The sequence below is a fragment of the Sciurus carolinensis genome, chromosome 8 (assembly GCF_902686445.1).
Source record: "Sciurus carolinensis chromosome 8, mSciCar1.2, whole genome shotgun sequence".
In the NCBI taxonomy this organism is placed as follows: domain Eukaryota; kingdom Metazoa; phylum Chordata; class Mammalia; order Rodentia; family Sciuridae; genus Sciurus; species Sciurus carolinensis.
In genome coordinates this window covers 104,833,054-104,858,286 of record NC_062220.1, presented here as the reverse complement: position 1 = coordinate 104,858,286, position 25,233 = coordinate 104,833,054, and the positions used below count along the sequence as shown (strand labels likewise).

The 25,233-nt window shown below is 43.3% G+C and overlaps 1 protein-coding gene across 4 annotated transcripts in view; it reads left to right on the top strand.

Annotated features, from left to right (window-relative positions):
• Positions 1 to 13,937, top strand: part of Tns3 (tensin 3) — a 271,594-nt gene extending 257,657 nt beyond the window's left edge. For all 4 annotated transcript variants that reach the window (XM_047560438.1, XM_047560439.1, XM_047560437.1 and 1 more), the window contains exons 28-31: positions 7,806 to 7,974; positions 9,363 to 9,431; positions 9,527 to 9,553; positions 11,036 to 13,937. In XM_047560438.1, the coding sequence (XP_047416394.1) occupies positions 7,806 to 7,974; positions 9,363 to 9,431; positions 9,527 to 9,553; positions 11,036 to 11,180 (410 nt within the window). In that variant the 3' untranslated portion in view covers positions 11,181 to 13,937. The remainder of the gene's footprint in view (positions 1 to 7,805; positions 7,975 to 9,362; positions 9,432 to 9,526; positions 9,554 to 11,035) is intronic.
• The last annotated feature ends 11,296 nt before the right edge of the window (positions 13,938 to 25,233 follow it).

Sequence of the window (25,233 nt, the reverse complement as noted above, 5' to 3'; positions counted from 1 at the left end):
AATGTAATGCCAGTGTTAAGTTTTCAATTTCACATTCCCCTTGCTTATTACTGGTGTGTAGGAAACAATCAACTTTTGTATATTAACCTTGTATCCAGCAACCTTGCAATTGCTTATTAGTTCCAGGGCAGGCCACTTTTGCAGTATTAGGTGCAGTCCTATTGGCTCTAGTTTAAGAGAGTTGTGAACAAAGCAGACAACATTCTACTGTCATGCTTTTACAGAAGTGAAGGATGAACACAGCTAGAGAAGACATTGGGTCCTGCCGACTTCAAAGCTGCTTTCTGTCCATTGGAAGTCTTTCATACTCTTTCATTTTACTGTCAGACATGTTGGAAGGAATTTCTGATTCTAGTGAAAGTTTGAACAAGAAATATTTCAATTTTGGGCCACATTCCTGTGTAGTACTTTATAGCTATAACTCCATAATGAAGATATATGAAATATGTGTGTACTTCCTTATTCTTTTCTCTGTACATTTTGTATTATTCCATCTAGTTTTTTTTTCCTTTAAAATTTTACATCTCTGTGCATATTGCCCAGCAAAAGTAAAATTACTTAAGTTTTAAGTAGAACTGAGAAGATGTCCTTAAAAGATAAATTCATATTGTCTCCTTAAAGGATCACTTATCTGTGACTTAAACAAAGGTCACAGGAGCTTGTAAGTGTGCTAGAATTTGAATTTCCAAAATGAAAAGTTTAACTGTGTTACTTCCTGAGTTCAATCCTGGCTCTGCCGCTCAGAGTACTGATCTCTGATAAATCACTTGACTATGCAGACCTGAGGTTTGCATCTGTTCCGTGGTAATAATAATCTGTCCCAACACAGCAATTGCAAAGAACAAATGAATAGACATTGAGAAATGCCTTGGAAGATATTCTTCTCGTCTAAGAGGAATATCCTTTTCTAGGCAGCCAGCCTGATTCTCTCAGCTGTGAGAGTGGATCCCCTTTTAGCATGACTGGGTGCGGTAACTATGGGAGGCAGTGGGTCCCACACTGGAGAGAAGCTCAGAGTCCCCAAGTTTGTTTTAGGTGATTTCTGGAACTCCCTCCAAAGCTTATAGCCGCCTTCTGTTAGAGTGTGAGCATGGTCTTATATGCCTGGTGTCCAGAATGTGGGGATTTGCTAGTAGACTCCCCTATATGCAGTTAACCCACACACCTCACCTAGGAGATGGGCCTATGGAATTGGATCCACTCTGATTCATTTGTTCATTCAGATCCATCCTTTTAAAATGAATTTACAAGCCGGGCACAGTGATGCATGCCTGTAATCCCAGTGGCTTGGGAGGCTGAGGCAGGAGGATCGCAACCTCAGTGAAAGCGAGGCATTAAGCAACTCAGTGAGACCCTGTCTCTAAATAAAATACAGATGGGCCGGAGGTGTGACTCAGTGGTTGAGTGCCCCTGAATTCAATCCTTAGTAACCCCCCCAAAAAATGTATTTACAAATTTAGAAATTTGTAATTAGTGCAATTCCTGTTTCAAGAAAAATATCGAAGAAGGATCATGGTGATGGTTCCAGAGCATTTGCTCTGATCCAGCTAGATAGTGTGCCTCCCTCACAGGGCCTGTGTGGGTGGGGCCATCTCATCCCATTTAACCGACAGAGCACCTGAAATGGTGGCCTGAACTCCTGAGAGGTGGAGTCAGGCCTGGGCATCTTGCTTCTGCCTCCAGCAGCTTCTATATCTTAGGGACACAGCTTTGCTCTTTCTGTTCCACACCGTTATCCCTAAAGCACCTTCATCTGCGTTCTGCTTTTTGTTTATTATTTTCTCATCACAAGCAACATTTCATGTTTCTCCTTGAGTTCCTTGTTATCAAGATGGGTCAGTTAGCTGACCCATCTAGTAAAAAAGTACTATAGTAACCCTTGTTTTTAGAGATCAAAACGTTCTCATGTCATTTTTAAGTACACTTTCTCATCTTTTTAAATAACACATAATACGTGCCAATAACTTCGATGTTGTTATTTTGTTTAAAGCGTTAGTCTTCTTAGAGATAAGAATTCATTCAGAATTTTCTTGTCTGATCTAATAATCTGAATTGGGCATTTACATATGAGGCTTAAGTTATGACTGCTTTGAGTATCTTCCCTTTAAAAATCTCTTATTTCTCTAACACTTGGAGAACTCTGAATTTCCATGCAGCACCAGACTGCTGACACAAAATCAGGACAGCACAGTGAGTACCCCCAGGGAGTTCAATCTTTGCGGGGGGGAAGGGGGGGTAGTTGTGGTTGTTTAGAAAAAGTGCAAAACAGCCATTATATCAAGTTTGTGGAACTCAGCTGGGTATGGTATCTCACATCTATAATCCCAGGGACTCCAGAGGCTGAGACAGGAGGATCACAAGTTCAAAGCCAGCTTCAGCAATTTATCAAGGCTCTGAGCAACTTTCCTTTTCTCAAAGGAAAAAAGGCTGGGGATGTGATTCAGTAGTTAAGTGCCCCTGGGTTCAATCCCAGGTACCAAAAAAGAGATTGTGGAACTGTTCCAGTCTCTAATCACTGCAAGTGGTTTATGCTTCCTAAAACAAATTTAATTTGTCATTCAGTTCACTCAGGATCCTAGTCTCCTGGACCTACTAAGGTCCTTTGAGATCATCGTGACTATGTTCTTCATTGATTGAGCAAACCAAGCCTCAGAAATATTGATAGAGTCACAACAATGGGAATAAACTTTTAATCCCATTCAGTTTAATTCCTTTTCATTTGATACTAGGCCATCATGACTTTGTTTCAATCTTGAAAACAATTTCAAATTGTGTTTTAAGCCTCAGTTCTTAATTGTTTCTTGTTGAGAGAAGGAATGTTGGATAATCCTGAAAAGAAAGGCACTTTTACCAGACTTCTGATAGATTTCCTGTAAATATTGTGGTAATATTTTTTAGTATAATTTCTTTATAAAAATCCTATGTGAATCCCCAGCACCGCAAAAAAAAAAAAAAAATCCTGTGTGAATCCCCAGCACCGCAAAAAAAAAAAAAAAAAAAAAAAAAAAAACCTATGTTTTCTTGAAGTTAAAGAGGGAACTACAGAGATGAAAGGGAACATGAATTACTCATAGACCTTATACCCCTTATGGCTGCTGAACTTTGGGAAGAGAATAGATGTAGACAGTGTTCTTCCAAACAGAGCCCTCTCCTAACTTGCTAATCAAACTTGTCCATGTTACCTCCCCTACTACTTGGGATGGTCCCACATGTACAATTGTTATATATTCCTTCCTACCCTTTGCATAATGAATTTACTCATGGTCTTTACAAACATAGTGCTGGTCTCATTTTTTAATGGCTATGTAATGGTTCATCATGTAATTCAACTTTTTATGGTTATCCATCTAGACTGACTAATTTTCCAATACTATAAACAATGCTAAGAGGACCATCCTTCTTTTCCTTTTTGTTTTTTTAATTTTGAATTGTTGCCTTAAGAGAAATTCTCAGAAATAATACTATAGGGTTATAATTTGTAGACCTATGATGTTCTTCAATATTATGAAGTTGCTTTCCCAAAGTAGTCTAGCAATTTACATAGCTCCCAGCTGTGGGTCTAAAGGACACTTGCCAGTTTAACATCTTGAGACATAATGAGGCAAGCCAAATCTTGACCCCTCACCAAGAGCACTTGTCAAGTGGAAATGGATGGTCCTGGGGTAAGCCTGGCAGGATGAGCATGGCTCTGACCCTGCAAGTCATCTGTTATCTGCTGGAGAGAGTCAGGGCTTTGAGGGGAGTTGGTATTGACACACTGGCATGTCCTCAGTAGAACTGCCTCCCCGGATGTATGTTGAAAAGTGGCAACATCTCTTTCTCTGCTTTGAGGAATGACTACATGGCTCCTACATTTCAGGAGCCGTATTCTCCAAATGCCACACTCCAACTAGACTCCAGTCAGTTGGGCCACTCCTACTCAAAAGCCCTCTGCAGTGCCTATAGGAGAGCACAGATCTCAGTCCTGGTAGCCTGTGGTTCCATGGGAATCTGATTCAGGTTGTGCCAACTCTGGAATTTTTATAGTAGTTAGATTAAAATTCTCTCCCTACTCTCCCCCAACTCTCTCTCTCTTCCTCTCTCTCTTTTCCTCCCTCCTTCTCTTTTCTCTTTTATAACTGCATGATAACTATTAAAGGTATTCACTCTCCTAAAATCTGTTTTCAATTTCCCAGGCTTCCTTCCAGCTTCTGTTCATAGCACATATGCTTTTCATTTTACAGTTCTAATCATAGCAAAGATAGTTTTTATTCTGTTTTTCCAAGTACCTGCTAACTGGTTTTCCACGTTGCTATATAATTTTCATGATTACCATTTGCTGGTTGCTTAGTATTTCATTGAGGGGACTAATTTAACCCTTCTCTTATTTTTGGACATAATCTGTTGACAGTTTCTTTCCCTGCATTGAATATGTGGCACAAACATCATCCCCTACAGGTTAGTTATTTCACATGGGTTTGGGATATTTCCTTTCTGAATCTTTTTAGAAGTGAGACCTCTAGGTTACTTGTTGGCTTTGTGGAGTCTTCTGATAATATTGTCAAATTGTCAACCACAGTGCCCAGAGTGCACCAGCACTTCATAAATGCACCTGATTCATCAGAGCTTTGCGAGCACTGAGTGGGGGCAATTATAATTTTAAGGACTTTTGCCAATTTGCTGCCTTTCCCAAGAGGTCTCCGGTAAACCACTAAGCTTGAGTTCTCCTAGAATGTCTCGTTGCCTAGATACTGTAAGATGAGTGTCCTAGTCAGCTCAGGCTGCTTTATCAAAGTACCACAGACTAGGTGGCTTATACACAGTGGAAATTTGTTTCTCATGGTTCTAGAACCCAAATGTCCAGGATCAGAGGGCCAGCATGGTGGGGTCCTGGTGAGGACTCTTCCTGGCTTATTGAAAACCTCAGATGGTAGAAAGAGAGTCAGAAACCTCTCTGGGGTCTTTTATATGAGGGCACTAATCTCATACATGGGCTACACCCTCATGACTTAATCACCCCCAAAGGTCCCACTTCCCCAAACCATTATCTTGGAAGTTAGGGTTCAGAATATGAATTTTTTTCAGAGACATAGACTTTTAATCCATTGCACCAAGTGGTAGTGCTGGCCAGTTGGATGGGGTGGAAGTTATGGAGAAGAACATTTTTTTCTGGGGAAATCTTTGGGGAGTGACCAATTTCTACTTGCCTCTCAGCATCTCTGTGGACAAAAAAACATGCAGATGTGACAATGGCCTTTTGAAAGAATGCAGCTGTTGTCATGATAAGTACGAGGATTATCCTGGGGCCTGATCTGTGGCTAGTGGCCTTACAGCAAAACTGCCCAGTAGTCCTCAAGGACTATTACATGAAATTTCTTAGTGCAGGTCCCTACCCTGTGCCTTGTAGTTAACATTCTCAGTAAACACTGGGCTCAGTCATAAAGACTGTGTCCCAGCACAATCACAGTTACCTGCTCATAGCATCTGGGAGACTGCGCATGTTTTTTACTGTCTCTGGTTCTCAATTTCCTTATCTGTAAATCTTAGGGCTGTGTGTGGGTTCTTATTAACATTGGGCATTAGGTTCAGCTGAAAGAAATGAAAATAATTGTTTTTGGAGGAGAAACTTCTTTTTAAATTTTGCTATTGGGACAGTGCCATTTCAGTAATTACAGGGGTGAAATATCAAGCCATTTTTCATGAGAGTAAAAAGCAAAGTTAACTTTATAGAAGAAAATTAATATCCCAGACAAAAGCCCCATATTGAGTGTGAATTCAGAAAGTCCCGTTGTTTTTGTTTTGTTCGAGATACTGGAAATAAACCTAGGACTCCATTCATGCTGGTCAATCATTGTACCACTGAGCTACACCCGCAGCCCTAGTCTGTTGTTTAAAAGCAGTGAGAGTCACTTGTCTCAGTCTTTTGAGAGAGTTTGCTTCTGAGGTTGCGGGTGGTCTTCTGGTGTCTGCTGCCTTCCTCAAGACAGGGTCTTTCCACTTGTTCTTCCCTTCTAGGGTCAGTGGGGCTTCTGTCTGAACCCACTTCAAACTCTCACCACTCTTGGATAAAGGAAGGGGCTTCATTTTTCTGATTAGCTTGTCAATGTAAATCCCAGTCCCAGTTTTCCTTCCCTGTCCTGATCACTGTGTGTGCTCACTGAAATAGAGGTTTCCAGATTCTCTGTATGTCTCAAACTCTACAAATGAGCTGTGAATTATAGCCTGTGCCTTAGGAAGAAGGAACAGGTGAGCAGCTGACATGTGGCCTGTGCTTTGACTCCCAGGACATCTTCAGTTACTGCCACTTTCCCTGGCTCTCCCTGTGTGGTCCTGTTTACCAGTGCACCTGCCAACAGGCATGGCCCCTACTCATTCCAAGGCAGAGAGAGGGCAGAGCGGCTCATAGGATGCCTGACCAAGAGACAGCTGCTCAACTCAATGCTGACCATGCATGTCAGTTGATGCATTGGTTTGGATCAGGGAGAAGTGTTTTATTTTTCTGTATAAGGAAATGCTAGAGGACTTTGAGCTGGAACTTCTTCACCCATGTTCCCCACACAGAAGCTGGTGTACAGCAGGGCAAGGAGTGAGGCAGGGCAGTTCTCTTCTATCTTGGTCCATGCTCTATTGCTGTAACAGAATACATGGAGGAATATCAAGACTGGGTAATTTACAAAGGAAAGAGATTTATTTTGCCTTATGGTTCTGGAAGCTGAAAATCTAAGATCATAGAGGCAGCATCTCCTCAACCTCTGGTAGAGGGCCTCATGCTGTTTCAACTCATGGCGGAAAGCAGAAGGGCAATTGGGCAAATGCAGAAGGGAATGCAAGAGAGTAAGTTGAGGAAGCAGAAGTCACTTTCATAGCACCCCACCGTCAAGATGATGAATGGCCCAGTCATTTCTAAAGGCCCCCACAGTGCAAATCAGATTTCAACATGCATTTCAGAGGGGATCATCTATTCAAACCATGGCATGTTTCCAGGGGAGAAGTCCTTCTGTGTCTTTGGCCACAGGAGACCCTGGTTTCCTGAGGTGAATGAGCTTCAGGCAGAGCCTGAATGTTCCCACCTTGGATCTGACTTCACCCACATTCCAAAGTCCCTTGTTAGCTCTTGCTGCAGCTGCAAGGATGCAGGCCAATAGGGAGTGCCAGAGTCGCCAAAGGCTTATTGATGCCTAGTCATTTTCTTCGCCCAAGGGGAGATGACCAAGAGAAGACCCCCAAGCCCTTCCCTAGCAGTGTAGAGTGCTGGGACACAGGCAAACCTGTGCTCTGAGCGCATGGGAAGCCATCCATTTTCTCTGCAGCTCCTTTTGAATACCTTTCAGCACTCTAAACAGAACAGTTATTTGAATTCCATAGTAACAGTCCCTTCACTGTGTTACTTGGAGGACCTCAAGTCCTCCTTTCCTATGACTGTTCTGGGCTTTTGTGTTCAATCTGCTATCCAAACCCCAACTAAGGCCAGAGAAGCCACCTCCAGGCCCCCCCAGACACCAGGTTTAAATTTGTAACAGGGTGAATGGAGCATTTCTCCCTCTGGCTGGGGGGGGGTGGGGGAGGGGTATAAAGCTGGGCTGTGCTCAGGTAACTTGTTCATTCTCTGCCTTGGTACCCGGGCAAGCATGTCTTTGGGTGGTTCACTGTCTACTCCTTCAAAATTGGAGCAGAGGACATTTGTTTTTAGAATTACCCAGCACAGGGTACATGTGCAAGATGTTCAGAAACTCCGCATCCACATGCCAGCAACCACACCTGTGTGTAAGTAGATCATATATCACCCTACAGTCACCGCTAACCTGCATGCCCTTGGTGTCTTACAGCCTGCAACGTGTGGTACTTGAACTCTGTGGAGATGGAGTCCCTCACTGGCCACCAGGCAGTCCAGAAGGCCCTGAGCATGACCCTGGTTCAGGAGCCTCCCCCAGTGTCCACGGTGGTGCACTTCAAAGTGTCTGCCCAGGGCATTACCCTGACAGACAATCAGAGGAAGTGAGTGCTACTGGGAGGTGGGGAAGAATGTGTAGGGTCAGGGCTGCTGATCCCAACTGGGGATGTGACCTTCTCCTTGCTCTTCTCTAGTGTTAATAAATCCCAGGGCTCCTTGAGGCCATTAGTAATCCAGCCTCTCCTTAGGCTATTGCCTGTCATTAAATAGGTCTCAGGAACCTCACATAAATCATTAGTACCTCTCCTAAAAGTTGCATACTCAGGAATCAGTAAAATTAAAGAAGAAAGATATTTGGTGCTGTGAATATTACCTCTGAAACATTTGCAAATGCAACAATCTTTTACTTCATTACTTTAAAAATACTCTGAGGCTTTGATTAGAATCTACCGATTGTGGTGGTCATCTGCTTTCAGATGAGAGTATGATCTTGATACATACAATTTTCTTTGGTGGAGTTGAAAGGACTCTGGTTCAGGTTGTTACTGCTGTCAGTTACACTGGATCACATGTTTACCAGGGACCAGCAGGGAACAGTCACAGACTGGTTCTCCCACTGACCCTCCTTGAGATCTCTTACACAAGAAGCCTTTGACCTCAGAATCAATAGCATTGCAGATACAAATAACAGGCATTAGTTAAGAAATCAGCATTGTGTGACTAAGTAGGAAGACAGGATATCAACCATGGACACAGTGTGATGGCAGGACCCCTTGGAGCAGACCCATGTGCCCACCGGACACCATGCAGATCAGCTCAAGCCCTCTGCCTATGATGCTCTCCTGGCATCTCCTGTAGTGCCTGCTCCAAGACCAGCTCAAGCTGGATGATTTCTTCAGCTGCCCAAACTTCCTGGGAAATTGACAATGGAAATTTTCATCCTAAATCAAAGTACCTATCTCAGAATTGAGCCATTCAAATAAAAACAGCACTGGGCAAGTGCCCTGCAGGACTAAGCAGCATGTGGACTCAGCCCTCGAGAACTGAGCCAGTGCTCTACTGGACATCGCCTCGAGAGGATGCAGACTGGTCTCACCTTGCCTTCCCTCTTTACCAATGAGGAAACCAAAGCTAGGAGACATTTAATGGTTTGCCCACAATCAAAAGAGGCTGGTGGGACCCTGTGTCTATCTCACACCCTCCAATTCCTTAGGACTCCTTGATTAGATCCCCACCTTCCATGCAGCTGACAGTTTCACCCTATATAGTACTTCTCTTGCCTATTTCGGGAACCATTCTGCTCGACTTAACATCCTCTGATGATTTGCTAGTGAGCATACACTTCGTTCATTCTTTCCAGATGACAAATGTCTCAACAGGTTTACCTCTATGATTTTCACATATGGGGAAATGGGAGCGTCTACCCAGAGCAGCAGTCATCACCCTGTACCCCAGTAACAGGAATGATCCTCTCTCCCCTACATATCCACAGGCTCTTCTTCCGGAGGCATTACCCCGTGAACAGCGTGATTTTCTGTGCCTTGGACCCACAGGACAGGAAGTAAGATATTTGCATTTTTATTAAGCAAGACACGTGCTTCATTTCACCCTTTAATTTTAAAAATTAATGCAATTATTTTCTCTTTAATTCATAAGGTGGATCAAAGATGGCCCTTCCTCCAAGTAAGTTGCCAGTATTTCTACCATTCTCAATCTGTATTTATAATTGTAGTCCAAAGTTGAATTCTGTTCCACTTTCCAAAGAGAATTCCTTATGAGAAAATAACATAGTCACGTCAATGGGATTGTTTGCCTTAAAAGAAAAGAAACAGATAAAAGGAAAAGTATTGTCATGGAGTGAAGGCTGGGTGGTATTAACAGTTAGTTGTGTGCTGTTGGCTGGCTGGGCAGCTTGCACAGTGGACCTCCTGGGATGCATGCAGTGAGATGGATTATTCAGGCTCTTCAGCCATTTTGGAGCAGGAGTGTGGCAAAGTAGAGCTGAGGTCCTTAGAGCTAGAAGGAAGAGTTCCATGCTCAGCATACCAAAAGCAAGGGAGGAGTTGACATCACTCCATTGCTTGGCAGGGGCTTATTCCCAGCCCAGCATTACCCCTGAGCAGACTGAGGGACCACATACCTCCCACTCAAGAAGCATAACAGCAACCCTCAGGTTGGCTTCTTCTGCATAGTCTAAATGGAATGGCAACACTTGTCTGATCACAGATCTCCTTCCTTAGGATTCCTGTTTAGGTTCCTCATTAGTCTAGAGGGCTGATCAGTGATCCAGGCCTCCCCCAGCCCCCTAGAGGGACTGTATTCTGGGCACAGTCTGTCCTCTGACCGGCAGGGTAGCATGGGGCTTTCATCTGCTTGGAATTTGCGACTCCATCAGGGTTACTTGAGTGCCCTTGGCCAGTCCCTTCTGTGGTGTAGAAACTGTTAAACTGAAACAAAAAGTCCTTCATTTTTCCAAGAAATAGAAGAAAGATCTTTGCCAGAGATTTAGATTTGGAGAATGGTTGTTATTGTGTTAAGTTTAGGACTCCTAAAAGCCTATTAAGATAATGGCTTCAATTCTTAGAAAAATAATTAGATGTGTGTTCTTTTTAAACAGCTTCCTGAACTCGGCATAGTTTGCAACCGGGGCTTGTGAGGCCTGAGAGGAGTTCTTGGAATATTTCCCCTCTGACCTGGGGGTGGGGGAGTCCAAGTCTGAGAAGGACCTGGGGGCAGCTGGCATCATCTCAGGAGGCCCCGAGGCCCCACTGCTCCCCTTGGGGTGTCCAGTCCTGCATGTTCAGCTGGAGCTCAGGAATCTGCCTGAACAGTGCCTGGAGGATCCCAGCCTTGAATGGGGAAGTCACTGTGGAATAAGTTGAGCCTCAGCTTTGATTCAGGGCAAAGAGCTCTCACTCCACTTCTCTCAACTCCAGCTCCTGCCCTTAGAGCAGAGCTCCGTCATCTTACCCATAGGTCCATAAGTGCTGGAGGCGAAGTGTGTGGACAGGCTCTTGGCCAGTGCTTAGCACATGGTAGATTTTCCATATGTTGAAGTCTCTCCCAGGGACGCCACTCGTAGCCAGAGAAAATGAAGTCTTATGTGCATGTTTGTCCTCTGCAGGAGGTCAGTGGGCCCTTCTAACCTGGACTTTCCTTTTGCAGAGTCTTTGGTTTCGTGGCCCGGAAGCAGGGCAGCGCCACAGACAATGTGTGCCACCTGTTTGCAGAACATGACCCTGAGCAACCCGCCAGCGCCATTGTCAACTTTGTGTCAAAGGTCATGATTGGCTCCCCAAAGAAGATCTGAGAGTCCCTCATAACCCAGACCCACTGGATGCCTCTCACAACCCTCAAGAGGGCAGTGGGGTCAGGTGGGGCCCCCAATTTGTACCAAACTGATACTTGTGGCATTTTAGGCCCAGGAGGGGAAAGAGGATCTTACAAACAGGAACAAACAACATCACCGCACATTGGCCTTTCTTGAAAGTAACTTCTTGTCCTACACATCTCTGCAGCCGGGTGCTTTCTGGGTATAAGGAGCTGGGCACAGGGCATGCCTACCTTGGGTCCAGAAGGCTTGGTGGGCCGCAAATTCCCAGCACATCGGCATCTGTGAGGATGAGGAACGCCCAGCACTTCACTTAGCAGGGAAGCTGAATGACCACAGCACCCTGCCATCAGCAGAAGCACCCCTGCCCACGAATGCCCAAGGCCAGTGGTCTCCCTCACTTTGGTCTTCCCACAGCAGAGATGTTGACAAAACTGAGAAGGGGATGCATGTTTGATGAAGGTTTGCGTAGGTCAGGCCCTTCTGGAACACAGCGGGGACATGAAGGAGGCGACGGAGGTGTGGACTGTGAGGATGAGGGCGGTGGAGGAGCAGGGGATGTCAGACCCCACCCACATGTGGTGACGACTCTACGCTCCTGCTTCCACATGGCGAGCAGGCCGGGGAGGACCCTGAGGGGAGAAACAAGAAAACCGAAGCAAAAAAATGCCATTTCTATGTAATTTATATTTTACTTATGCCAAATTATTTATAACAGTTTGCCATTGCTATACTGTACCAGTGTCAAATGCTGCAGCCGGCCAAGCTGTGACTTTTAGGAGGCTCATCCTCCTGTGGGACACACCACAGGCCCCTGGGTCCTGAAATAGAAGGTGAGCTGTGGACTCAGGGTCATGCCCTCAAGTCCACCATCTGTGGTGCTGCCAAAAGGTGGTCTTGCCCCAAACAGCCTACCCCTGCACTTACTCACCGTTATATCTCCCAATGGGGGATGAGCTCCTCTCTGACGGGGAAAGTCTGGGGCAGGGGTGTGGGGGTGGGAAACTCTGGGGTCAGTCTCAACATTCCCTGCTTGGGCTTGCTAGGGGTCACCTTCAGGCCTGAGCTCAGCTATTGTCAACTCACCACGTGCTCTCAGCAGCACCTTTGACTTCTTGGTAGGTTCCTGTGTGGCATGACATGCAGGGGCAGAAAGGAGGGAAAGCATGAATGCTAATGCCTAGCGGCTGTTTTGGATGCCACTTTGCTACATCTTCTCAGCCACCCAATTGGGTGTGACTTTCAATGCTTAGATGTGCATTCCAGTGCAGTGCTTTCCCACCTGTGTCTGTCAGCCACCAGAGGTTAGAAGCTGATGACCCTGGCACTTCCCTGAGCGTGAGATGGAGCTGGGCCACGTGGCACAGACCTCCATCTGCTTTCCTCAGAACCCGGTGTGGCCTGTGGGCACTCTGGTTGTCCCCATTGTGACCCATTCTGAAATTCCTGTTCTTCTGTGCTTTCAAAAGTTCAGTCCTAGCTAGGAGTCCACACAGATATCACAGACGACAGTTATCAAGCTGGGATCTGGAAATGTGAATGGCGGATTCTCTGTTTTAAAGTGATAGATAGAGGAAGATGTAGCTACTAGCAGAGTTGGAACCACCTGAATCATGATGAGCATCATTGTGTGTGTGTGTGTGTGTGTGTGTGTGTGTGTGTGTGAGAGAGAGAGAGAAAGAGAGAGAGAGAGAGAGAGCAATTGGACCACTCCACTCTCAGCTCCTATTGATGCACCAAACACAAGTGCCTCTTTTCTGTGCCAAATGTTTGCCTTGGTCTTCAGAGACCTCCTTCCCAGAAGCATACTAACATGGCTATTACAGACGATGTGCCAGCATTACCCGGAGGCCCTGGTGTCTTCAGTGGAGACTCCAACATTTCAGCTTTTCATCCACTGCAGGAATCCAGATAAGGGGAGCTGAGGTTTGTGCTGTCCCAAAGAGGTTCCATATCCTGTAGTGGTTTATACTCATGTGTAACCTAAAGGGACAGAGAGCGATTAGAAATCAGAGTCCGACACTGTGCAGTATTCAGAAGCACAACCTATGGTTGAATTACAAAGACACTGGGGCCTCCTGCAAAGGTCCTCCTGAAGCACATGTAAGAAGCCTTGCAAATTTTCTTTTTAAAGTGACTGACCAGTGTGTTTTTCATTCAAGATAAATGTGTTCAAGGGCATCAAGGAATTTGCTTAAAGCAAAGAGCTTCCTTGGAGGAACCAGAGGAAGCCAGTTTCCAGTCTCCTATGAGATGGCGCAACAGGTTTCTTTCTTCCTCATGTGTTTGAAACAATGAAACGAGTCCCCATCCACAGGCTGTACCGTGCACTCAGAAACAAGGGACAGGAGTATTCTCCAGTCATTTTGTTCCTGGGGCTCCAGTTGGGCACAGGCATATGGTCCTGGGAATAAATGCAGTGGATTCATAATAGCGATGCCCAACACTTAGGATAACCAGGATCCTTTAACCTACTCATTAAACATGGTATTGTACTCCTCCAGTGTTAAGCTATAACCGTGTTAAAAGTCACACTGCATTTATCCTCAGTGTCAAAGACCTTGTAATGTCTCCTTATCTGCCTTACCTGTTAGCGAGTATTTTTACTTTTCCAATATTGTAAAGAATATATATCCAGTATGTAAATGAATGTTCTATAAATCCTTTGTATAGTCATTTTCTCTGCTTTAAATATCATCTCTATTCAGAGTATAATAAAAATTATGAACTTGGTAAGCTTTTGTGAGACAGGCATTTATGTGCCCCACAGTGTGTGTCGTAAGTGTGTACGTCTGTGTGTGTACGTGTACATACATGAATGTGTGTAGGTGGGTCTGTACATCTGCATGTGTGTGGATCAGTGTTTTTATGGATCAGTGAATTCAGTTATCAGTGCACTTATGTTTTGTTTTCAAAAATATATTTTAAGATCACTGGCCAGACACTTTCAAAGATTATATTCAAAGATTGAAGAAATTAATGACAATGTGCAGTGTTGATAAGTACTGACATGTGCTGATGTTGTTATAAGTCCCTCACATACACCTGTTGCTGGAAGACGCCCTGGGCTGCCCCCACTCCCCCCCCCCCCCCCCCCCCCCCCCCCCCCGCCCCACAGTGCCTAGTACCTGAATACTGCAAGTCTGGGGGATTCACTTATTCTTTGAAAGATGGTAGCGACAGCCCAGCCCAGCCCTCAGGCTTTCCTGCAGGGTTCTCCCCTCTCCATTCCCTCATGGAGACTCCTCCCTTCGTCAGTCCCACTGGTTTGCTGCCCTCTCCTCCTGAGACAAGGAACAGGATACAGCACTGCCCAGTAGTCTCTTCCCCTGAACTCTGAATCCAAAGAGAGGTGATGTGTTGGGCTCAGTTTGGTCATGGATAGATCATGATTCCAATTAGCTGCCACTCTCTCCACCTCCACATTTTCTAACTACATTTTTTTAGCTCAGAAGGTTTTTACTTTTCACTGTGATGAGACACAGGAGATCATTTTATTGTCACTGCATTTGGGTCAGGATGGTGGGCTTAATGGTTCCAGTGCTCAGAGCAGAGGGGACAGCAAACAGTGGTAGGTTAAATTTGCCCAACAGGAAGCTCCAGATAGGTCCCCAAAGCTGCCTCGATCTTAACCAGTGTCACTGTAAGGCTTGAAGGTGGATGGGGCATTGATTTGACAATCATTTATAGAATGTGATTTCTAAAAACAGTATTCATCACAATGGCCAGACTCATAGGGCACACCCAAGTCCCTAGGTCCACACGGGACTGTCAGACCCAGCAGCCATTAGGCCTCAGGGGGACAGGGCCCATACTACAGGAGTGATGGCTTCATCTCTCAGCGCCTTCTGCGTGATGGGTACCTGGACCATCCCCTGGTCATCAGTCTATTGTGCAGTGCTTGCTTTGGACCGTCCTGCTAGGGAGGTCAGGTCTGCACCTGAGTCATGGGTTCTGTGCCTCATCCTAGAGGTCTGTGTGACTTCTGAGGAGGTAGGATGAGCTACCCAATGGCCTTGGGGGAATTACATTAATCAGAGCAGGGGCATTTGAGCAGGTCTTAGAGGGACCTGGGCAAATACCAGAAAGGGATGTTTCATAAGACAGAAACTGGCCTAACTAGAAAAATGGATGAATTGCAAATGGCATTAAAATTTCTGAGAAACCCAAGGCTGTATTTTGACACCAGAACAAGGGCAATAGATGGGTAAGGGTGACCTCGCCAGAAATCTGTCACAACCAACATGACTGGAATGAGGAGAGGGCAGCAAATGGGATCCCACCAGAACAACTGATCTTACCCAGGATCCTCTGTCTCCATGAACCTGAAGCTCCATTCCTGTCCACAGACTCCAAACTAGCTGAGGAAGCAGAGAGGAAGCTATCACAGCAAGCACTTGACCCCCAGGAGAGGACAGTCTCCCCCAGGCAGAGGGAGCACCCCACAACAAATCCTGTGCCAGGAAGCCTCTTCCAAGCCATGTGCCTGAAACTCCCCTACCCCACTGACACCCTTTCTGTCCCTTAAGCTGCCCCAGCAGGGATCCCAAAGGGCACCAGGTTAACTGAGCAGATCCACACCTCTGAAAAGCTCAGATGATTAAACTGTCAATGGGATCGTATCCCACAGAGCAGGCTAACAAGATGACCTCCTAAAAGAAAAGATTTAAGTAGGATCCAGAGTCTTCTTATAAAATAGGTAAAATGTCCAGGATGCCATAGAAAAGTACCCATCATACAAAAAAGAAAGAAAGAAAGAAAAGTGATAGACAATTGATGCCCACCAACATCAAGATGAATCTGATTCTGAAATCAACTGGCAAGGACTTTAAAATAACCATCACAAAAATTGATACAAATTCTTTTGAAATTAATAAAATAAAACCATGGTGAGAAATGTAGAAGCTATGAAGAACAGAATGGAAATAATAAGTATAATAATACAAATATAAAATCTAACTGGATGTATTCAGTAACAGAGTGGGGATGACAGAATAGAATCAGTGAACTTTGGAACATCAATAGGATCTCACTCAATTTAAACAACAGAGAGAAAATTGACTTTTAAAAAATGAACAGCCAGAGACCTGTAGGATGGTAACAAAAGACCCAACATCCGTATCATACCAGAGGAGAAAAGAAGACGATAGTTGCTAAAAAGCATTTGAAGAAATAATGGCTAAATATGCCTTAAATTTGGCAAAAGATACATCTATAGACTATAAAAGCCAAGTGAACTCCAATCAGGATCAACAACAAACAAAGAAAAAAATCCTTGTCAAGAAATATAATTGAACTTCTGAAAACAAAAGGCAAAGAATAAATCTTGAGAAATGATGGATTACATATTAGAACACACCAATTTGAATGGCAATGGGTTTCTCCTCTCAAACTGCAGAGGCCTGACTTTTTTCCCTTTCTCTCTCTCTCTCTCCCTCTCTCTTTTTCTTTTTTGGTACTGGCAATTGCACTCAGAGGCACTTTAACAGTGAGCTACATCCCCAATCCTTTTATTTATGTTTTTATTTTGAAACAGCATCTTGCTAAGTTGCTAACGCTGACCTGAAACTTGTGCTCCTCCTGCCTCAAATTCCCAAATCGTGGGGATCATAGGCATGTGTCATTACTCCCTGCTGGCCTGAAGTTTTTCAAGGACTGAAAGAAAAGAAACATCAACTGTGAATTCCATATTCAATGAAACTATCCTTCAGTAATGGGGAAATACATTCTCAGATGAAGAAATATAAGGAATTGCTAGCAAACCCACATTTAGATTGACAATAGATGTTCTTAAAACAAATGATATGGTAAAAGAGAGAGAAAAACAGGACCCTGAAGCCTCAGGAAGGAAAAAAGAAAAATGCTGAGCTGAATTGTGGGAATGCAATTGCTATGGTTTGATCAGAGGTGTCCCTCAAAATGCCCAGGTGATAGAAAATGCAGGAGTGTTCCAAGGTGAAATGATTAGATTATGAGACCTGTAACCTGATCAGTGGACTAATCCATTTAAATGAATTACTAGGCCGCAACTATAGGAAGATGGGACATGACTGGAGGAAGTAGGTCATGGGGTTATACCCTTGGGGATTATATGTTGTCCCTGGTTCCTTGTTCTTTTGTCCCTGGCTTTCATGAGCTGAATAACTTTCTTCCACCCTACCCTTCCTCCGTGATGTTCTTCTTCACTTCAAGCCCAGAACAAAGGAGTTGACCAACCAAGAATAGAACCTCTGAAACCATGTGTCCCAAGTAAACTTTTCCTCTAAAATGTTCTTGTCAGGTTATTTTGGCCACAGTGAGGAAAAGCTGAATTATACAATAGATGCCTCCTTTCCTCACAGGTTTTAAGAATCATATTTGATGACTGAAAAAAAAGCGTTATCTGATACTCAAGACTATGATGTTTATTAGTGGGAAGGATAAAGGAGCCTAAATGGAAGTGAAATTTCCATAAGTCAACCCAAATAATAAAATGTCGATGCCAATAGACAGCGATAAATCACATAATAGCCAGAGCAGCTGCTACAAAAACTCTACAAAAAGATATATTAATTGCACTAAATAAATCAAGATGGGATCTTCATTTATGTTTGAAATGTTCTCGTCTGCTCCAGGAATAGGAAAGGATAGAAACTGAAAAAACAAGAATGAGACAAAAAATCAATAAAATAACAAACTTTAGCACTAAGATATCAATAATCACCACAAAGGTAGATAGTCAAACTACATCAATGAAATTAGACTGGAAGAGTGGGGTAGAAAAGACCCAACTATATGCAGTTTTCAAGAAAATTCAAATTCAGTGAAATAAGTAGGTTGAAAAGAAAGCCTATACTACATATGTGACCATTAATCAAAAAAGCAGAAGTCATTCGTATTAGATAACTAGACTTTAGAGCAAGGAAAATTACTGAAGTCAGAGTCAATGAGTGATATTATACAATGAAAAAAAAAAAAAAAAAAAAAAAAAAAAAAGGTCAATCCACCAGAAAGACATAAGGGTCCTAAATAAGTGTGCATCCAACAATAGAGCCTTAACAAATAAATTAAAATCTGATAGAGTTAAAAGGAGAAATAGGAGGTTTCAAGATGGCGGACTAGAGGGCGGCTGCATTTCATGTTGCTCCAGGACTCAAGATTCAAAAGACGAGACAGTGAGTGACTTGGGACCAACTCAAAGCCGCCGGGTGAGTCTCTCCCATTGGGGAGGCGTCCCGGATGGGGCGGTAGCCCCGGAACGCAGGGAACTTTGTGAAGTAGAGTTGCCCGGTGAGACACCCCTCCCCCTGCTGGAGCAGTGAACATGGACAGCGGGGAACTTTGCAGAGGAGGCCGCACAGCACAGCGCTTGGTTTCAGAGCAACCTGTCGGGGCTTCGGTGGCTGCCAGAGGAAGAGCCGGGCGGCGAGCTATTTGGACTCAGCAACCGCCTGAACAACGGGGGGGGGGGGCTGTCCTGAGGAGGTGGAGGTGCGCAGTGAGTTGCTTGATCTCCAAGTGCCCACACAACACAGGGTGGCTGCCTGGAGGAAGAGGCAAGCGGCGGGTCACTGGGGCTTGGAGCATATGAACGAGGCTCCAAGTGGCTGCTCAGAGGACAGGTCGCATAGCCAGGCGATTAGGTGCAAAGCACGGTCCGGTCCGGGGACCTAGGCGCCTTTTGTTGAAAGAGCTACACAGAGACAAGCTGAGGGGCAGAGCGAAGGTTCCAGGACTGCGGGCAGCTTCTCTAAGGAGGGACAACCTAAGGAGACTCGTCTGCGAAGGGTGAGGCTCCCAGGCCCAGGAGGTAGGTCTGGGACCCTGGGAACGTTGCCTGGAAAGGCTGCCTTGCCCAGGCGGCAAGATACCCTTCTCCCCACTGGAGCAGTGAACACGGACAGCGGGGAACTTTGCAGAGGAGGCTGCGCAGCACAACGCTTGGTTTCGGAGCAACCTTCCGGGACTCCGGCGGCTGCCAGAGGAAGAGCCGGGCGGCGAGCTATTTGGACTCAGCAACCGCCTGAACAACATGGGGCGGGGGGCTGTCCTGAGGAGGTGGAGGTGCGCAGTGAGTTGCTTGATCTCCAAGTGCCCACACAGAACACTGGGTGGCTGCCTAGAGGAAGAGGCGAGCGGCGGGTCACTGGGGCTTAGAGCATATGTATGAGGCTCCAAGTGGCTGCTCAGAGGACGGGTCACATAGCCAGGCAATTAGGTGCAAAGCACGGTCCGGTCCGGGGACCTCGGCGCCTTTTGTTGAAAGAGCTACACAGAGACAAGCTGAGGGGCGGAGCGAAGGTTCCAGGACTGCAGGCAGCTTCTCTGAGGAGGGGCTACCTAAGGAGACTTGTCTGCGAAGGGCAGGGCTCCCAGGTCCAGGAGGTAGGTCCGGGACCCTGGGAACGTTGCCTGGGAAGGCTGCCCTGCCCAGGCAGTAGTTGTGGACTGAGGGGAACCTTTAGGAGGGGAACTGACCAGCGAGACCTCCCCACGGGGTGAGTCTTCCCCGCCGGGTGAGGTTTTCCCACAAGGACAGTAAAACCAGAGACACAGGCCCAAACAGGCCTTGCCTCAGCCCGCAGCCTAGTTCCCCTTTGGATGATCATTGGTCAACAAGTAGAGGCACCTCTGCCCACTAGCAGGGAATATACCCCACCTGAAGAACACCACCCCTAGAGAGGCAGCTTCCTTGGGGAGCACCGCAGTATCAACTTCCTCTAAGACTTCAGGCTACTGAAGGATAAGAGGGGATACACTAGCAATCTTCAGGGACATTATAAGTCAATAGAGGAAATCTGCAACATCTCAGCAGTCCACTGATACCTGAACGACATGAGAAAACAAGGGAAGAAAATGCCTCAAACAAATCTGGATGTTACATCAATAAAATCCAATGACAGCATGGCAGAAGAAATGACAGAAAGGGAGTTCAGAATGTACATAATTAACATGATAAGGGAAGCAAACGATGAAATGAAAGAGCAAATGCAGGCATTGAATGAACGCACCAATCAACAGTTAAAAGAGCAAATACGGGAAGCAAAAGATCATTTCAATAAAGAGTTAGAGATATTGAAAAAAAACCAAACAGAAATCCTTGAAATGAAGGAAACAATAAACCAAATTAAGAACAACCAATAGGATAGAACACCTGGAAGACAGAACCTCAGATATTGAAGACAAAATATTTAACCTCGAAAACAAAGTCAAACAAACAGAGAAGATGGTAAGAAATCATGAACAGAATCTCCAAGAACTATGGGATATCATGAAAAGGCCAAATTTGAGAATTATTGGGATTGAGGAAGGCTTAGAGAAACAAACCAAAGGAATGAACAACCTATTCAATGAGATAATTTCAGAAAATTTCCCAAATCTGAAGAACGAAATGGAAAATCAAGTTCAAGAGGCTTACAGGACTCCAAATACACAAAATTACAACAGACCCACACCAAGGCACATTATAATGAAAATACCTAACATACAAAATAAAGACAGAATCTTAAAGGCTGTGAGAGAAAAGAATCAAATTACATTCAGGGGGAAACCAATACGGATATCAGCAGATTTTTCAATCCAGATTTTTCAATCCAGACCTTAAAAGCTAGAAGGGCCTGGAATAACATTTTTCAAGCCCTAAAAGAAAATGAATGCCAACCAAGAATCTTATACCCAGCAAAACTTACCTTCAGATTTGACAACGAAATAAAATCCTTCCATGATAAACAAAAGCTAAAAGAATATACAAAAAGAAAGCCAGCATTACAGAACATTCTCAGCAAAATATTCCATGAAGAAGATATGAAAAACAAAGAAGCAAATCAGCAAAGGGAGGAGATATCCTAAAGGAACTCTCAAATAAAGAGGAACCAAGTCATGTCAAAAATAAACAAACAAATGAATAAAATGAGTCAAATGACCGGGAATACAAATCATATCTCAATAATAACCCTGAATATTAATGGCCTGAATTCATCAATCAAAAGACATAGACTGGCAGATTGGATAAAAAAGAAAGATCCAACAATATGTTGCCTGCAAGAGACTCATCTCTTAGAAAGAGATACCCATAGACTAAAGGTGAAAGGATGGGAAAAAACTTACCATGCACATGGACCCAGCAAAAAAGCTGGGGTATCCATCCTCATTTCAGATAAAGTGGACTTCAAGCCAAAGTTAGTCAGAAGGGATAAAGAAGGACATTTCATACTGCTTAAGGAAACCATAAATCAGCAAGACATAACAATCATAAATATCTATGCCCCAAACAGTGGCTCACCCATGTATGTCAAACAAATCCTTCTCAATCTCAGAAACCAAATAGACCATAATACAATAATACTAGGTGATTTTAACACGCCTCTCTCACCACTGGACAGATCTTCCAAACAAAAATTGAACAAAGAAACCATAGATCTCAATAACACAATCAATAATTTAGACTTAACAGACATTTATAGAATATACCATCCAACGAAGAGTGAATACACTTTCTTCTCAGCAGCACATGGATCCTTCTCTAAAATAGACCATATATTATACCACAAAGCTAATGTTAGCAAATACAAGAAGATAGAGACACTTCCTTGTATTTTATCAGATCATAATGGATTGAAATTAGAAATAAATGAAAGAGTATAAAACAGAAATTACTCCAACACCTGGAGATTAAACAATATGCTATTATATGATGAATGGATAACAGAAGATATTATGAAGGAAATTAAAAAATTCTTAGAGGTAAATGAGAACAAAGAAACATCATATCAAAATCTCTGGGAAACTATGAAAGCAGTACTTAGAGGAAAATTTATTTCATGGAGCACATTCAATAAAAGAAGTAAAACTCAACAAATAAACAACCTAACACTACAGCTCAAAGCCCTAGAAAAAGAACAGACCAACACCAAAAGTAGTAGAAGATAGGAAATAGTTAAACTCAGAGCTGAAATCAATGAAATTGAAACAAAAGAAACAATAAAAAAAAATTGACAAAATAAATAGTTGGTTCTTCGAAAAAATAAACAAAATTGATAAACCTTTAGCCACACTAACAAAGAGAAGACGAGAGAAAACCCAAATCACCAAAATTCGGAATGAACAAGGAAATATCACAACAGACATGATTGAAATACAAAACATATTTAGAAGCTTTTTTGAAAATCTATACTCCAACAAAATAGAAAACCTCGAAGACATCAACAAATTTCTAGAGACATATGAACTACCTAAACTGAACGAGGAGGACATACACAATTTAAATAGACCAATTTCAAGTAATGAAATAGAAGAAGTCATCAAAAGCCTACCAACAAAGAAAAGTCCAGGACCTGATGGTTTCTCTGCCGAGTTCTACAAAACCTTTAAAGAAGATCTCATTCCAATACTTTTCAAAGTATTCCATGAAATAGAAGAGGAAGGAACTCTCCCAAATTCATTCTATGAAGCCAATATCACCCTGATACCTAAACTAGACAGAGACACATCGAGGAAAGAAAATTTCAGACCAACATCCTTAATGAACATCGACGCAAAAATTCTGAACGAAATTTTAGCAAATCGCATACAAAAACATATTAAAAAGATAGTGCACCATGATCAAGTGGGTTTCATCCCAGGGATGCAAGGTTGGTTCAACATCAGGAAATCAATAAATGTAATTCACCATATCAACAGACTTAAAGTCAAGAATCACATGATTATTTCAATAGATGCAGAAAAAGCATTTGATAAAATACAGCACCCTTTCATGCTCAAAACACTAGAAAAAATAGGGATAGTGGGAACATTCCTTAACATTGTAAAGGCCATCTACGCTAAACCCATGGCTAATATCATTCTAAATGGTGAAAAACTGAAAGCATTCCCTCTAAAAACTGGAACAAGGCAGGGATGCCCTCTTTCACCACTTCTATTCAATATCGTCCTTGAAACTCTAGCCAGAGCAATTAGACAGACCAAAGAAATTAAAGGGATACGAATAGGAAAAGAAGAACTCAAACTATCCCTATTTGCTGATGATATGATTATATACTTAGAGGAACCAGGAAATTCCACCAGAAAACTCTTAGAACTCATAAGTGAATTTAGTAAAGTAGCAGGATATAAGATCAATGCTTATAAATCTAATGCATTTTTATACATAAGTGATGAATCTTCAGAAAGAGAAGTTAGGAAAACTACCCCATTCACATTAGCCTTGAAAAAAATAAAATACTTGGGAATCAATCTCACAAAAGAGGTGAAAGACCTCTACAATGAGAACTACAGAACCCTAAAGAAAGAAATTAAAGAACACCTTAGAAGATGGAAAGATTTCCCATGTTCCTGGATAGGCAGAATTAATATTGTTAAAATGGCCATACTACCAAAAGTGCTATACAGATTCAATGTAATTTCAATTAAAATCCCAATGATGTACCTTACAGAAATAGAACAAGCAATCATGAAATTCATCTGGAGAATAAGAAACCCAGAATTGCTAAAGCAATCCTTCACAGGAAAAATGAAGCAGGGGTATTGCAATACCAGAACTTCAACTGTACTACAAAGCAATAGTAACAAACACGGCATGGTATTGGTACCAAAATAGACAGGTAGATCAAAGGTAAAGAATAGAGGACACGGACACAAACCCAAATAAATATAATTTTCTCATACTAGACAAAGGGGCCAAAAATTTGCAATGGAGAAAAGATAACCTCTTCAACAAATGGTGCTGGGAAAATTGGAAATCCATATGCAACAGAATGAAACTAAACCCATATCTCTCACCGTGCACGAAACTAAACTCAAAATGGATTAAGAACCTCGGAATCAGACCAGAGACCCTGCATCTTATAGAAGAAAAAGTAGGTCCAGATCTTCAACATGTCAGCTTAGGACCAGACTTCCTCAACAGGACTCCCATAGCACAAGAAATAAAAGCAAGAATCAACAACTGGGATAGATTCAAACTAAAAAGCTCTCTCTCAGCAAAGGAAACTATCAGCAATGCGAAGAAAGAGCCTACAGAGTGGGAGAAAATCTTTGCCAATCATACTTCAGATAGAGCACTAATCTCCAGAATCTATAAAGAACTCAAAAAACTCAACACCAAGACTACAAATAACCCAATCGACAAATGGTCTAAGGAAATGAACAGACACTTCACAGAAGAAGACCTACAAACAATCAACAAACATATGGAAAAATGTTCAACATCTCTAGTAATAAGAGAAATGCAAATCAAAACCACCCTAAGATTCCCTCTCACCCCAATCAGAATGGCGATTATCAAGAATACAAGCAACAACAGGTGTTGGTGAGGATGTGGGGAAAAAGACACACTCATACATTGGTGGTGGGGTTGCAAATTAGTGCAGCCACTCTGGAAGGCAGTATGGAGATTCCTTAGAAAACTTGGAATGGAACTACCATTTGACCCAGCTATCCCACTCCTTGGCCTATACCCAAAGGACTTAAAATCAGCATACTACAGAGATACAGCCACATCAATGTTCATTGCTGCTCAATTCACCATAGCCAGATTGTGGAACCAACCTAGATGTCCTTCAATTGATGAATGGATAAAGAAACTGTGGCATATATATACAATGGAATATTACTCAGCCATAAAGAATGATAAAATTATGGCATTTGCAGACAAATGGATGAAATTGGAGAATATTATGCTAAGTGAGATAAGCCAATCTCAAAAAACCAAAGGACGAATGATCTCGCTGATAAGTGGATGATGATACATAATGGGGCGTGGGAGGGGTTAGTTTTAGGGTTAGAGTGAGGGTTAGGGAGGGGGGCAAGAATGGGGGAAGGAAGGACTGTATAGAGGGAAAAGAGGGATGGGAGGGGTGGGGGGAAGGGGAAAAATAACAGAATGAATCAACCAACATCACCTTATGTAAATTTATGATTACACAAATGGTATGCCTTTACTCCATGTACAAACAGAGAAACAACATATATCCCATTTGTTTACAATAAAAAAAAAAAAGGGAGAAATAGACAAATCCACAATTATAGTTGGGAAGTTCAAATTCTTCTCTCACCA